The sequence below is a fragment of the Paroedura picta genome, chromosome 1, assembly GCF_049243985.1.
Source record: "Paroedura picta isolate Pp20150507F chromosome 1, Ppicta_v3.0, whole genome shotgun sequence".
Lineage (NCBI taxonomy): Eukaryota > Metazoa > Chordata > Lepidosauria > Squamata > Gekkonidae > Paroedura > Paroedura picta.
Window position 1 is genome coordinate 181367344 of NC_135369.1, and position 14544 is coordinate 181381887.

Genomic DNA, 14544 nt, shown 5'->3' on the forward strand with positions numbered 1-14544 from the left:
TTTTTTTTTCACATGGTGCTTCAATTATTGAATAATGACTGAGATTTTTACTTGCTCAATGCTATTCTTTGACAACACTTCAGAATGTACAAAAGTAATAGTCTAGCCCTGAACTTGGGTAATGCCTGGGGAGGGGGAGTTGCATTCAGACACTGGGAAACCCCTCAGCTTGTGACTCGCAAAGGGGGCTTGTTCTCCATGCCAGCATGTAAGAGAGCCAGTTTGGTGTAGTGGTTAGGAGTGCAGACTTCTAATCTGGCATGCTGGGTTCGAATCTGCACTCCCCCACATGCAGCCAGCTGGGTGACCTTGGGCTCACCACGGCACTGATAAAACTGTTCTGACCGAGCAGTGATATCAGGGCTCTCTCAGCCTCACCCACCCCACAGGGTGTCTGTTGTGGGGAGAGGAAAGGGAAGGCGACTGTAAACTGCTTTGAGCCTCCTTCGGTTAGGGAAAAGCTCTTCTTCTTCTTCTACTTTCTCTTGCATATGACTCCCCTTTCTTTTGCTTGTCCAGTGCAAATAAAAACTACTAAGTTCTAGAAGCCAGCAATCAAACATTGTGCTATGTTGTCCCTAACGCAGGTGCTTGGTCTAAATGGTTTCCATCCCATAGTCTGGTTTCTCAACTGGGATTAAGAAAGAAACTACGGAACATTATTCCTCTCTGCCCTCCATGTTGCAAACTGTACAATCCACTTTGATTCTTAGCAAGAAATGTCCTTCTTTTGGTAAAATCACTGAATGTAGGAAAAGGGACAAAGAGGCCCTTGTGGCTGGAAGTCTATCTAAGCCAGGGGTAGTCAAACTGCAGCCCTCCAGATGTCCATGGACTACAATTCCCATGAGCCCCTGCCAGCAAATGCTGGCAGGGGCTCATGGGAATTGTAGTCCATGGACATCTGGAGGGCCGCAGTTTGGCTACCCCTGATCTAAGCCAGTGAGCCCAAAAGCATTCTGAGACTTCAGGAAATAACTTTTAGTGGGTGGGAAAGGCACTCAATGCATGTTCAGAAGCACTTTTACTACAAATATAATTCAGGAGGTAAACTTGGATTTGGGTTAGGTGACATCTTCGTGCTGGCAGGGGCTTGTGGGAATTGTAGTCCCTGGACATCTGGAGAGCCACAGTTTGGCCCCTGAATTAAGGCATGGGAGTTGGAGAACAGGAGAGAAAGGAAGACTACCTACTCATTTTTATTGACAGCATTTATAGGCCACATATATAATAATATAATCCTTACCACTCAATGGCTCTAATATTTCAGCAGAGCCACTGTGGGAGGAGTGTGTCCAGGATCTGTTTCTGGCTGTCTGGCCTCCATTTCCAGCCAGCCACGCTCCACAGGCCACTCCTGGCACGCCCAGCAAAGCTGGGTGCCCCCAGATTAGGCCAGCCCCTAGAATGCCTGCCCCCACAAGGTGGCCATGATGCTCTTAGGAAGCCTCATGGCCAGATACAGCCTGGCTGGTGAGTGTAGCACACCCGTGGTTCCCTAGCCCAGCCACAGTTTGCCCCAGCTGCTAGCAAGCTCAGCAGGCCGGGCAGCTGCGGAGGCGTCGGGGGGGGCATGCCACAGGACTGGCAGCCCTCCACGTTGCCCAGCCCCCCACCACGAGCACGGCAAGCAGGTAGGGTGATGGTATCGGTGTCGGGGGGGCTCACCGCTAGCACCCGTTGCATTCCTGAGTGCAACGGGCTTTCTGCCTAGTCCATAATAAAATAATAATAATAAACCCATTGGGAGGAAAAATGCAATGGACTCTAAGAAAAGCGGGGGAGCGGATGCAATGGGCTGTAGTAAAAGGAGTGAGGGGGAGCTGGCCCACTCTCCCCAAGCAGCCCCCAACCTCTCCCCCAGCCCGCCCCGCCAGCTTGCCCCAAAAGCCTCCAGCCTCTCCCTCTGAGCTTGGCCAGGCCACCTCAAGCCTCAGTCCAAGATCACTGAGGCTCAGCTGCTTGGAAGGATCTTTAAATGCTTCTCCTGAACATCAGTGTCCCTGAAGAAAATGGCAACTATGGAATTATACTCAACAGAGTCCCTCCCCCTCCTCAAGCTCCACCCCCAAATCTTAAGGAATTTCCGAATCCAAAATATGGCAATCTTATCCTCGGTGGGCTAGATCTCCATAGACTGGAGAAACCTGTCCCCACCCCTGCCAGCACCGCTCCTCTTCCACAGGGAGTCCAAATCAGAATTCCTGGGGTCACTGTGGAAGATGATTGTTGGCAGGCCCAGTAAGTTCATGAAGCTAACAAAGATTTCATCACCACCACCCCAAGGATCACATTCCCATCCAGCACAAAGAAGCTTTTTTCCTTTTTTACTGGTCTTAGACTAGCGATCCTCAACCTGTGGGGCGCGGACCACATGTGGTCCTTCGACTAATTGGAGGTGGGCCCCGAAGGACGCCTTCTCCCCCCCCTATCCTTTACTTCATCCCCCCGGCCCTTTACAACACACTTTGGGTGTCATTGTCTCCCATCACTCCCAGATGGGACTATCTCGTTGCAGAGAAACAAGCTCAGGGTTCCCATTGATTTGTCATTGCCATGAGTTAAAATTTCCATGAAAATAAAATGTTCCTTATGTTCATTGTTGTGGCGTGTCTGTATCTTATTTTGAAGGGACGTTTAAACATTACCATAGCGATCAGAGAGCGTTAGGGCAGTGGTTGAGAGTAGAGGAGTAAACTACCCCCTCCCCTCCGGGCCTCAGTAAAAGGCATTGAGTGGTCCCCGGTGAGTGGTCCCAGGAGTTGAGTGGTCCCTGGTGATAAAAAGGTTGGGGACCACTGTCTTAGACTATCCGAAGGAGTCTCAAAACTGCTTACAATCACCTCCCCTTCCTCTCCCCACAACAGACACCCTGTGAAGTTGGTGAGGCTGAGAGAGCTCTGAGAGAACTTGGACTGGCCCAAGGTCCCCCAGTTGGCAGCAGGTAGAGGAGGATTGGGGAATCCAACCCGGTTCTCCAGATTAGAGTCTGCTACTCTTAACCTGCTACTCTTAACCACCTGCTGCTCTTAACCACCACAACTGCTCTTAGCCACATGCAAACTGGCTCACATGCATGCAAGCAGGGACACGGAAGTACTAGTATGAGGGGGTGCACATAGACTGTACACACAGTTAACAGTCTGCACATGGTGAAAGATGTGCAATCTTTGAGGGTCCTCGTCATTGTGTAGCATTGGAGTGCATAGCCTCTGAAGAATCTAAGATTTGCTAGAGGCTGGGTCAATTTTTCAAAGGGCACTAGACGACAGCTTCAGTATTGAAGGGTGAGACCCTACTAAATGAGGGTTCCTAGACAGGTCTCACACCAGAGGACGCGTCCCCTGCTTTAAGGAACTTAAATACGCTTGTTCTACTTGCCTCACCACAATCTCCACTCGTTGCTAGGGCACAAACATCAAAGTAGCCTGGATGAGGAGTGGATGTGAGAGGAAGAACTCCCCATTGGCTGCTCAGTCTGGAGGAGTCGCCGTCTAGGGGCTGTGAGGCTCTATCCATCAAGTGTCGGAGTGTGGACACTTCATTTCCCCACCCGGGGAGTGGCTTGTGGTTAAAAGATACGCAGCATCCAGGAGTCCACAGAGGCTGAGAACACACCAACCGAGGATGCTGTGAGGGACCGCAGGTGCCGCAGGAAAGCCGGAACGGAGCACCGACTCCTGGGGAGCGAGCCTACCTTTCATCCGGCTTGCGATGGCTCCGGGGGTCCTGTGACCACCGCGCCGGGGGCTGGCCGCTGGGCCACCTGCAGCATGAACTGCAGCAATGCCAGCAGCCCGGCGGTGTGCCAGGAACAGGGGGGAGGACAGCCAGAGCTTCCTGCGTGCAACAAGTACCTCTGCCCGTTGCTGCCCCTGCGCATCCTGATCCCCGTGACCGTCGTGTGCCTGGCGCTGCTGGTGCTCGGCGTGGCGGGCAACATCCTGACCGTGCTGGTGATGGGCCGCTGCCGTGAGCTCCGCAATACCACCAGCCTCTACCTCGGCAGCCTGGCCGCCTCCGACCTGCTGCTCCTGCTGCTGGGGCTGCCTCTCGACTTGTACCGCCTGTGGCGCTCGCGGCCGTGGGTGCTGGGCTCGGCGGTGTGCAGCGTGTGGCACTGGTCGAGCGAGGCGTGCGCCTACTGCTCCGTTCTGCACCTGACGGCGCTCACGGCCGAGCGCTACCTCGCCATCTGCTTCCCGCTGCGAGCCAAGGTGCTGGTGACCCGGCGCCGCGTCAAGGGGCTGCTGGTGGCGCTCTGGCTGGTGGCGCTGCTCTCCGCCACGCCTTTTCTCTTCCTGGTGGGCGTCCGGCAGGAGGGCAATGCCAGCTTCAGCCGGGAGTGCGGCCCCACCGCGCACGCGCGCCAGTCAGGACTGCTGAGCACCATGCTCTGGATCACCACCTGCTACTTTGTGCTGCCCGTCCTCTGCCTCTATATCCTCTACAGCTTCATTATCAGGGAGCTGCTGCACGGCAAGAAGGCGCACCTGGGGGGAGCATCGTATCGGAGCCACCAGCAGACCGTGCGCATGCTGGGTGAGTAAACCTGTGGCAGGAGGTCTTCAGTCTTCAGTCCACCCATCCTTTATTTGCGGTCACTGACTAAGAGGTACAGAAACCAAAGAAATTTAGACCAAGGATTAAAATCAGGTCAATCCTTGACATCAGAATTTAAAGTCTTTATGTTAGTATGTAAACCACCCTGAGCCCCTGGGGAGGGCGGTAGATAGATGGATGGATGGATGGATGGATGGATGGATGGATGGATGGATGGATGGATGGATGGATGGATGGATGGATGGATGGGTGGATGGGTGGATGGGTGGGTGGGTGGGTGGGTGGGTGGATGGGTGGGTGGGTGGGTGGGTGGGTGGATGGATGGATGGATGGATGGATGGATGGATGGATCGATCGATCGATCGATCGATCGATCGATCGATCGATCGATCGATCGATAGATAGATAGATAGATAGATAGATAGATAGATAGATAGATAGATAGATAGATAGATAGATAGATAGATAGATAGATAGATAGATAGATAGATAGATAGATTTGGGAGAGCTTTCAAAAAATTACTTCACAGAATCTCCCAATTTTTAAAAGTCCACCAAAGTTGTGCAGAGAAAAGGGAGAAAACGTTTTGTAGCACTAGCCCAGTTCTTTCGTATTCTGCTAGTTTGCCAGGCAAACTGGGCAGTCTTGCTTGTAAGATCTCCATGGATGTCAGACAAAATCAGTTTGAGGTGCTGTTTCCTCAGAGCACGGGGGGCAGTCTGTTAGAACTGGAATTAAAGGACCGACTTGGGTGTTGTTATATAATTTGCATTCGAAACGAATGTGCCGGCTGTCTGTTTGCCCTTCGCTGCATAAGGAATATGTCAAGGAAGCGGCAGGTGTTTGCCGGGAGAGAGGAGAGAAGGAAAAGACCCATGAAATTAAAGTAATATTCTTTCCTTCCACATCCCAGGAGAGGTACACTTTACTCTCTGGTTGTGTGGTCACTTGTAGAATGTTTGCTTGTAGGAGTTAGGAGGTGCAGAATTGCAAAGATATTCACGTGGCACTTTGTGCCACAGCTGGAGTCACAGCTGGACGTTAGGGTCAAACCAGATGAGACCAGATGCACAAATAATAAAGCCAGAGGTAACCAAACCATTTCTGACACAACATACGGAAATATAGAAGAGCAGAGTGTAAGGTGACATCGTCCATTTGAATCGCAGCAAAGCATCCAAACTGAGCTAAATCAAGATTATGTCACCATTTACAAGTCAACGTAGAGCAAAGAATGTAACTAATTCACCTGCCGTGTCCCACCTGTGGAGCTTTGGGTTGTGTTGAGGGCCATCCATTTGCTCCCAACTGATGATGACCCCATGAATAAAAAAAAGAAGAAGAGTTGGTTCTTATATGCTGCTTTTCTCTATCCAAAGCAATCTCAAAGTGGCTTACAATCACCTTCCCTTTCCTCTCCCCACAACAGACACCCTGTGGGGTGGGTGAGGCTGAGAGAGCCCTGATATTCCTTCTCGGTCAGAACAGCTTTATCAGGGCCGTGGGGAGCCCAAGGTCACCCAGCTGGTTGCATGTGGGGGAGCGCAGACTCAAACCCGGCAGGCCAGATTAGAAGTCCGTACTCCTAACCACTACACCAAACTAGCCTCCCAAAAGTCCCATTGTTGACTTGCTCAGGTGTGGCAAACTTTGCTTAGTTTTATTTCGTCTTTCATTCTTCAGAAGCTGGGTCCTTCTTTTCTCCTACATTGGAATGTACATTATTGGAAAGCACCACGTTTAGCCACTTATCTTTGTTGGTCTGAGCCTCTTGTGGCACAGGGTGGTAAGGCAGCAGACATGCTGCCTGAAGCTCTGACCATGAGGCTGGGAGCTTGATCTCAGCAGCTGGCTCAGGGTTGAGGGGTAAAATAGAATACGTGTCATGTGTGACACCAGCTGGGGTGCAGGTGCCCGACCCAGCTGTCAGTCACACCTTCACACTGTCAGTCACTCATTAATCTTCAAAAACCTCTCTATAGTTTTGTGGGGCTCCAAATGAAGCATGGATGGGGGGGGGACAAGGGGGTTTTAGGTCCCCCCCACACACACACACACCACTTTCACCAGCAAAAACAGCCATGGGAAGGCCCGTTGGACTTTCCCTTGAGCACTGTGTATCCTGGGAGGGACGTGGTGCAAAGACGTTTCCTGAGCAGGTATGAAAACGATTTATTTATCGTACGGCAGGTGTGCAGGAGTGACCTGCAGCACCACAGCCAGTTTAAGGATCTGTGGGGCCCAAGCAGAGTACAATTGCAGTGGGAACAGGCAGACTGGGGAGAAAGAGGCCCCCCACAGTGGAAAGGGGCGAGAGTATCCTTAAAGAGGGAAAGGGGGGAGAAGAAAGGTTATGGCCCTCATCTGGGGGGCACTATGAGGGGCCCCTGGGAGCCCATAGCCCGTAGCACATGCCACATATGCTGCATGGATAGACTGGCCTTCCATGTGTATAATGTAGCCAGGAGATCCTAAGGTGGTCCGGCTGCCAGGCAAGAGATGTTGGGCCGTAGTTTGCCATTGCCTGTTGCCCCATCACGACCCTGGGATTCCTTAGAGCAGTGGTCCCCAACCTTTTTATCACTGGGGACCGGTCAACACTTGACAATTTTACTGAGGCCCGGGGGGGGGGGTAGTCTTTTCCCGAGGTACGTCACTGCCGCCTGAGCCCCTGCTCCACTTGCTTTCCCGCTGGTGCCCCTGACTTCCTGCCACCCACTGGGGGGCACTGCCAGCAGCAGCTGCGCAGTGCCACGCCGAGGGGGAGCCCCAGCCATGGCAGCCGCTGGAGAGCACCAAAGGTGATCCGGCAGCAGAGTGGCAGGGCAGCCCCCGAGGCAGCAGCCGGGGAGGAGGAAGAGGAGGAGCCGCAGCCCGGTACTGACTGTCCAGTACTGGTCCCCTAACTGGGGGTTGGGGACCACTGCCTTAGAGGTCACCCTTCCAAGTGCTAGTTAGTGGAACGGATTCCCAGGATGCAACCAGTACCCCTCAAGAGCCCCACAATGGCCAGTGCCAACTCTCCCATGACAAATATCAATCAGGGATAGACTCAAATAGGTAGCCGTGCTGCTCTGAAGTTGCACAACAAAATCAGAGCCTGCTTTAGGCCAGCACGGCTACCCACTTGAATCTATCCTTATGGAAAGCACCAGATTTAGCCACTTATCTTTGTTGGTCTGAGCCTCTTGTGGCACAGGGTGGTAAGGCAGCAGACATGCAGTCTGAAAGCTCTGCCCATGAGGCTGGGAGTTCAGTCCCAGCAGCCGGTTCAAGGTCAACTCAGCCTTCCATCCTTCCGAGGTCGGTAAAATGAGTACCCAGCTTGCTGGGGGGTAAACGGTCATGACTGGGGAAGGCACTGGCAAACCACCCCGTATTGAGTCGGCCATGAAAACTCTAGAGGGCGTCACCCCAAGGGTCAGACATGACTCAGTGCCTGTACAAGGGATATCTTTACTATTACCTTTACCTTTGTTGGTCTTAAAAGTGCTATTGGGCTCAAATATCAATCAAGTAATTTTCTTTCCTGCTTCCCCTTCCTTTCCCCCCTTGCAGTTGTGCTGGTCCTGGCTTTTGTCATCTGCTGGCTCCCCTTCCACATCGGCAGGATCATCTACGTCAATTCGCGGGACACCCGGATGATGCACTTCTCCCAGTATTTCAATATTTTCGCCCTGCAGCTTTTCTACCTGAGTGCTTCTATCAACCCGATACTGTACAACCTCATCTCCAAGAGGTACAGGGCAGCCGCCTATAAGCTACTGAGGACCAGCAGGGCTGGAGAAAGGGCTTCTACGGTTATCAGAGAGACGGTTGCCTACACCGAGACCACCAACAGCCTCAAAAAGGGGAACGAAGCTTATTTGTGAGCCTTTTCTCCCACCCCCCACCCCCCGCCAAGGGCTTTCACTAACACCCTTTTAAGTGGCTTGTGGTTAAAAGTTAGGCAGCATCATAGTTCGCATAGGCTGAGAACACATCAACCGAGGAGGCTGTGAGGGGGCTTATCAAATGAAGGGCAGTTATTGTTTAAAGGTAAAGGTAAAGGTATCCCCTGTGCAAGCACCGAGTCATGTCTGACCCTTGGGGTGACGCCCTCCAGCGTTTTCATGGCAGACTCAATACGGGGTGGTTTGCCAGTGCCTTCCCCAGTCATTACCGTTTACCCCCAGCAGCAAGCTGGGTACTCATTTTACCGACCTCAGAAGGATGGAAGGCTGAGTCAACCTTGAGCCGGCTGCTGGGATCGAACTCCCAGCCTCATGGGCAGAGCTTTCAGTCTGCATGTCTGCTGCCTTACCACTCTGCGCCAAAAGAGGCTCCCTAGTGATTGTTGAGCCTTCCACTTTTTCAAGAGAGGGAGTTCACCAGTCTCGAATCAAGGTCTGTGATTGAGGAGATTTGTTTTCTTCTGAACCATTCGTGCTTCTCAGTGGTGTCACCACATAAACAGGGGTAGTCAAACTGCGGCCCTCCAGGTGTCCATGGACTACAATTCCCATGGGCTCGTGGGAATTGTAGTCCGTGGACATCTGCAGGGCCGCAGTTTGACTACCCCTGTCATAGCAGGATAAAGGCAAACACAAATGTTAGGGCAAATGCCTAGATTTGTAACAATACTAATTAAATGTGAGCCCCAATGTATTGCTCTTAACTGAGAACAGAAAGGGGGAACAGATTCTGTGGGTTTTCAGGTGCTCCAGTAGGAGGGGAAAGAAGTCAAGTCCACACAGATGTTTTCCAGAGATTGCAGACTCATTCCAAAAGAGTACAGTGAGCAGGCCATCTACTTTATCTACGCTGCCCACGTTGGTATCGAGGGTCTAGTATCAACTGGGGAAAACTCTGTTGAAACCCACCTGTACAAGGCAATCCCATTGCAAAGGATGGCTAAAAGTCCAATCAAGTTACTGGGTGTCAAAGGGTGATACTCAAGAGATCCCAGCAAGGAACCGGCCCTGCTGGGTAGGCAACCCTGAGCCAGAAGCAGGGGGTCTGCAAATAATTCAGCAACAGGCTCAACGAAGCCAGTATCAAGGGCGTAGCCGTGCTGGTCTACAGCAGCAGAACCAAATCCAGGAGCACCTTCAAGACCAAGTTTTAAGGTCTTAAAGGTGCTACTGGGCCTGGATGTTGCTATCCAGTGGAACGGCCTAAGCTCATCTCTGAGACGGCTATGTATAAGGATGCCAGACAACCGGTGGGACCTAGGGAAGCCATGGAATTACAGTTCCTCTCCAGAATACAGAGCGCATATCTCTTGCAGAAAATGGATGCTTGGGAGGGTGGGCTCTAAGGCATGGGTAGTCAACCTGTGGTCCTCCAGATGTCCATGGCCTACAATTCCCATGAGCCCCTGCCAGCAAATGCTGGCAGGGGCTCATGGGAATTGTAGGCCATGGACATCTGGAGGACCACAGGTTGACTTCCCCTGCTCTAAGGCACTGGACTCCACTGAAGTCCCTGTCCTCCTCAGACTCCACCCCCAAATTTCCATGAATTTCCCAGCCTGAATCTGGCAACTACTTACTCCATCCCCTGCCGGTTGGTAGGGGGGGGGGGACCAGGCGACCTTAGCTATGTACAGCTGGCCATTTCTAATATGACTTTTCTTAGGGGAGAATACACCGAGCTGCCGAGAGTCTCCACAGACCAGCCTTTTTCAACTTTTTTGCCTGTGGAGGAGCCCTTGAAAAAAAATTTCAGGCTTTGAAGACCCTTGGAAGTGATGTCAACTGGTCATGCCCCTGGTCACCCCCCCTGGAACCACCCACACCCTTCTTTCATCACCTCCCCCTACCACTACTTTACTTATTTACTACTACTATGGTGACTTTGCTTCATGTGGGCTTGGAAAGAAGGGCAGGAGCCAAGAAGACAGCCTGGACCCCCCACCCCACACCATGGCACAGCCAACTCCCCACTCTTTTGATTTTTACATCCACGGCCTACCCAACAAGTCCTCTGGGTGGTGGTGGCCAGTTTCCCGGCTTGTGGCCGAGTCCATTTAGGCCAGTGGTTTTCAACCTTCCTGAAGGTGCGAGATACCCCTTGGGGCAGGGGTGGTCAACCTGTGGTCCTCCAGATGTCCATGGACTGCAATTCCCATGAATTGCAAATGCTGGCAGGGGCTCATGGGAATTGTAGTCCATGGACATCTGGAGGACCACAGGTTGTCCACTCCTGCCTTGGGGCACCGAGGCTGCTGCCATCACTGCTGCACAGCGGTGACGGCGGCCTCAGCGACCCAAAGGGGGGTGTAGGGCTGCATGCTCCAGCCGCTTTGGTGATCATGGAAGGCCGAGATGGCCAGGGGCACGGAGGGGAAGGGCGGCACTGGCTGGCGTGCAGCTGAACAGTCCAACCTTACAACCCCCATTGGGTCACCGGGGCTGCGGAATGACGTAATGGTGGCATTTCCTACACGAGCACATCCGTAATTCTTGGAGGAAAACCCTTTTTAGTCCAAAGGGCTTTCCTCAGACAATTATACATGTAACCCTTTAGTGCTTGGGAGGGTTTTTTAATAAAAAAAAAAAAACCCAGTTCTGAAGCATTCTTAGAAAGTGAATATAGAAGGAATAACATTGCAATTCAACCCAGTATGTATTTATGTTATTAGTTATACTTGTAGGCTGCCGTTCCCAGCATGCCGTCTCACGGTGGCTAGCAAGAGATAAAACATACCACAAAATACATAAACCCCCCGCAAACCCCAGACCCTTAACAACCATCACAAAAGCCCCCCCATTCCCGTTCCCTCCTCAGTCTGCCAGGTCCCTAGGGTTGTTGGTACTGATAGGAGACGCCAGAGGAGGGGTGAGATCTTCTGTCAGCCTGGCCTCAGCCAAACGTATGGACAGAATGTACCAACAGAGGCCAATAGTCCCTTAGAGCCCAGTGCAATCTTCAAGGTGTGAGCAAGGGTTGCCAGCTCTGGGTTGGGGAATACCTGGAGACTTCAAGGATAGAGCCAGGAGGGGACAGGATTTGGGGCAGGGAGGGACCTCAGAGGAGTATAATGCTATGGAGTCCCCCCTCCAAAGTTTCTCCAGGGGAACTCATCTCTTTAGTCTGGAGGTGGGCTATAATTCCAGGGGATTCTCCAGGTCCCACCAGGAGGCTGGCATCCCTAGTATGAGCTCTTGGAAGTCAAAGCTCCCTTCAACCTTTGCTGAGTTTTGACTCTTGAAAGCTTATACCCCATATAGTTGGTTTCTATGGTGCTACTGGACTTGAGGTTTTTATATGATCGAAAAGTGTTTTAATAAGGAGGACTGGATAACAAACAAATGAGGGAAGTTAAGATATCTCGGTGGAGATAGGGTTGTCAGGTCCTCGGCAAAGGATTGGGGGGCGGAGAGTAGAGTTGCCATCTCCAAGTTGGGAGATTTGAGGGAGGAGCCTGGGGAGGACACGGACCTCAGTGCTATTGGATCAAGCCTCCAAAGTCTCCATTTTCTCCAAGGGAACTGATCTCTGTAGTCTGGAGAGGAGACGTAACTCCAGGGGAAACCCCCAGGTCCCATCTGGAGGCTGGCATCCCTAAGTGGAGAACTTTATGAACGGCATATGGATGAAGCAAAGCAAAACTTTCCCATTTACCCCCTCATCCAGACAGCCGATATGGCCTCCCCCTTTGAAACAACGTTTTCTTGTAAGCAAAAAAGTAAACAAGAACAAAGAAAAATGATTAATAGTGTGAAAAGTTTGTTATTTTGTTGCAAATAAATCATTGTAAAAATATCGGAAGTGTGCATTTTCCTCTCAGGTTCTGTCCTGCCGTCTTACAGGGTGACACGCATCTCAGCCCATTGAAGTCACGGGTGCGAAAGGGTGAAAGAATGCTTACCATTGTTCTGCTCGGCACCTCATGCTGGCTAGTGTTGCTGTGGTGGTTAGGAATCTTGCATCGGAGAGACCCGAGTTCGAATCCGCTCTCACGCCACGGAAGCTCACTGGGTGACCTTGGCCCAGTCACACTGTCGCATCCTAACCCACCTCACAGGGATTGTGGTGAAGGGAAAATGGAAGAGGACGATGTAAGCTGCTTAGGGTCCTATTAGGGAGAAAGGCAGGATACAAAAGAATTAAATAAAACAAATATTTGGAACTTCATCCTTTAATTCCTCATTCAGTCCCAAAGCAAATCTGAACCAGGACATTACTGAATTTATCTCTGGAATATTTGGGGGGATGGGGGGGGGTGAAATCTGATAGTTCAATGCTTCTTTTAACATTTTAAAAGGAAAAAAAACACATGTTAGGAAGAGGGGTTATTTTAAGAATGCAAGGACAGGCCGGCTGGACCAGATGGCAGCATCCTATTTATTTATCTGTCCCATCTACCTATTGCAGCAGGACATTTATTTATAATTATTATTGATTTATAGGACTGCCCCTCTCGGCCCAGCCATCTCAGGGCAATGTCCCTCATGTTAAAATACCATAGAATAATCAGTTAGAACAGGGGTCGTCAACCTGTGGTCCTCCAGATGTGCATGGACTACAATTCCCACGAGCCTCTGCCAGCAAACGCTAGCAGGGGCTCGTGGGAATTGCAGTCCATTAACATCTGGAGGACCACAGGTTGACTACCCCTGAGTTAGAACATCATAAAATGACAATAGAATCCCCTTTGCATCCTACTAACAGCCTCTCCCACTTACCAGGGTATAGATATTACAAGGGAGAGTGCTGGGGGGGAGGGGTCTTAGATGTTGCTATTAGCCCAGCCTCAACCAAATTCCTGATGGAAGCATTCCATGTTGCAGGCCTTGCAGAACTGGATAAGTTCTGGCAGGGCCCATGTCTCTTCTGGGAGCTCATTCCACCAGGTAGGGGCCAAGACCAAGAAAGCCCGGGCCCTGGTCAAGGCCAGGTGCACCTTTCATGGGTCAGGGACCACCAGCCTGTTGGAACCGGTTGAGTGTGTAACACTCTTCGGGGGACATATTTATTTATCACCATGCAATTGCTGCATTGTCTGCACCTTTTTTAATCCACTTTCTATATTTAAAAGGTCTGCAACCTTTTAAATACACTTCCCACTACTTATTGGTTGTCTGATGATGCCTGACTGACTTTTTTTTTTAAGATTGTGTTGCATCTCAGTGAGAAAGGTGGGTTGCAAGTAAATCATATTTCTCACAAGGGCATTTCAGATGCCCAGTCCAGGGAATCATAGAGTTGGAGGGGACCTCCTGGGTCATCTAGGCCAACCCCCTGCACTATGCAGGACACTCACATCCATATCACTCATCTACTGTAACCTGCCACCCCGTTGAGCCTTCACAGAATCAGCCTCTCTGTCAGATGGCTATCCACCATGGAGAACCCACCACCTCCCAAGGAAGCCACTGAGAAACCACTCTGTCAGGAACTTCTTCCGGATGTTGAGACAGAACTGAGGGAGGCCAAAAGATTCCCCCAGTTGGCTGACCCAGGAATGGGTATTCACAGAAACACCGTGGCTAACCAGGGACCTGTTCTCTACAAATTTGCCTAATCCACATCCGAAGCCATGTTGACAAGTAGCCAGGGCATTTGCTGGCAGGGGCTCATGGGAATTGTAGTCCATGAACATCTGGAGGACCACAGGTTGACTACCCCTGATATAGAGGAAGCTCTAGTTTTACGTGTGAAATGGATCTCTGTTGGAATGCCAGTAAAAACAGGAGCAATAGCTAACAGACTCATGAGCAAAATTAAATTAATTTAAAATGCTAAATAGCAGGTCTGCTCTTATTGTGCTGATCCTGTGCTAGCAGATTTGCTCCTTTTTTGTAAAATGGAAGAGGGTCATCTGGACAGAGCATCCTTGTAGATTCTAGCCTGAAGCTCCTTTGACAGTTGTACTAACTTCAGGTCAGCCAGAAACCCCCTCACCTGTTGCAGAAAGAAGCAGTGAAATCTGAACTCACCTATGACCTGCAGAAAAGGTCTTGGGCAGGGGACAAGCCTTTCCCTGGAAAATA

General features: G+C 51.1%; 1 protein-coding gene across 1 annotated transcript; it reads left to right on the forward strand.

Moving 5' to 3' along the window:
* The first annotated feature begins 3773 nt into the window (after positions 1 to 3773).
* MLNR (motilin receptor) lies at positions 3774 to 8436 on the forward strand. The gene is made up of 2 exons (XM_077314820.1): positions 3774 to 4542; positions 8123 to 8436. The coding sequence occupies exons 1-2, from the start codon at positions 3774 to 3776 to the stop codon at positions 8434 to 8436; spliced, it is 1083 nt and encodes a 360-aa protein (XP_077170935.1).
* The last annotated feature ends 6108 nt before the right edge of the window (positions 8437 to 14544 follow it).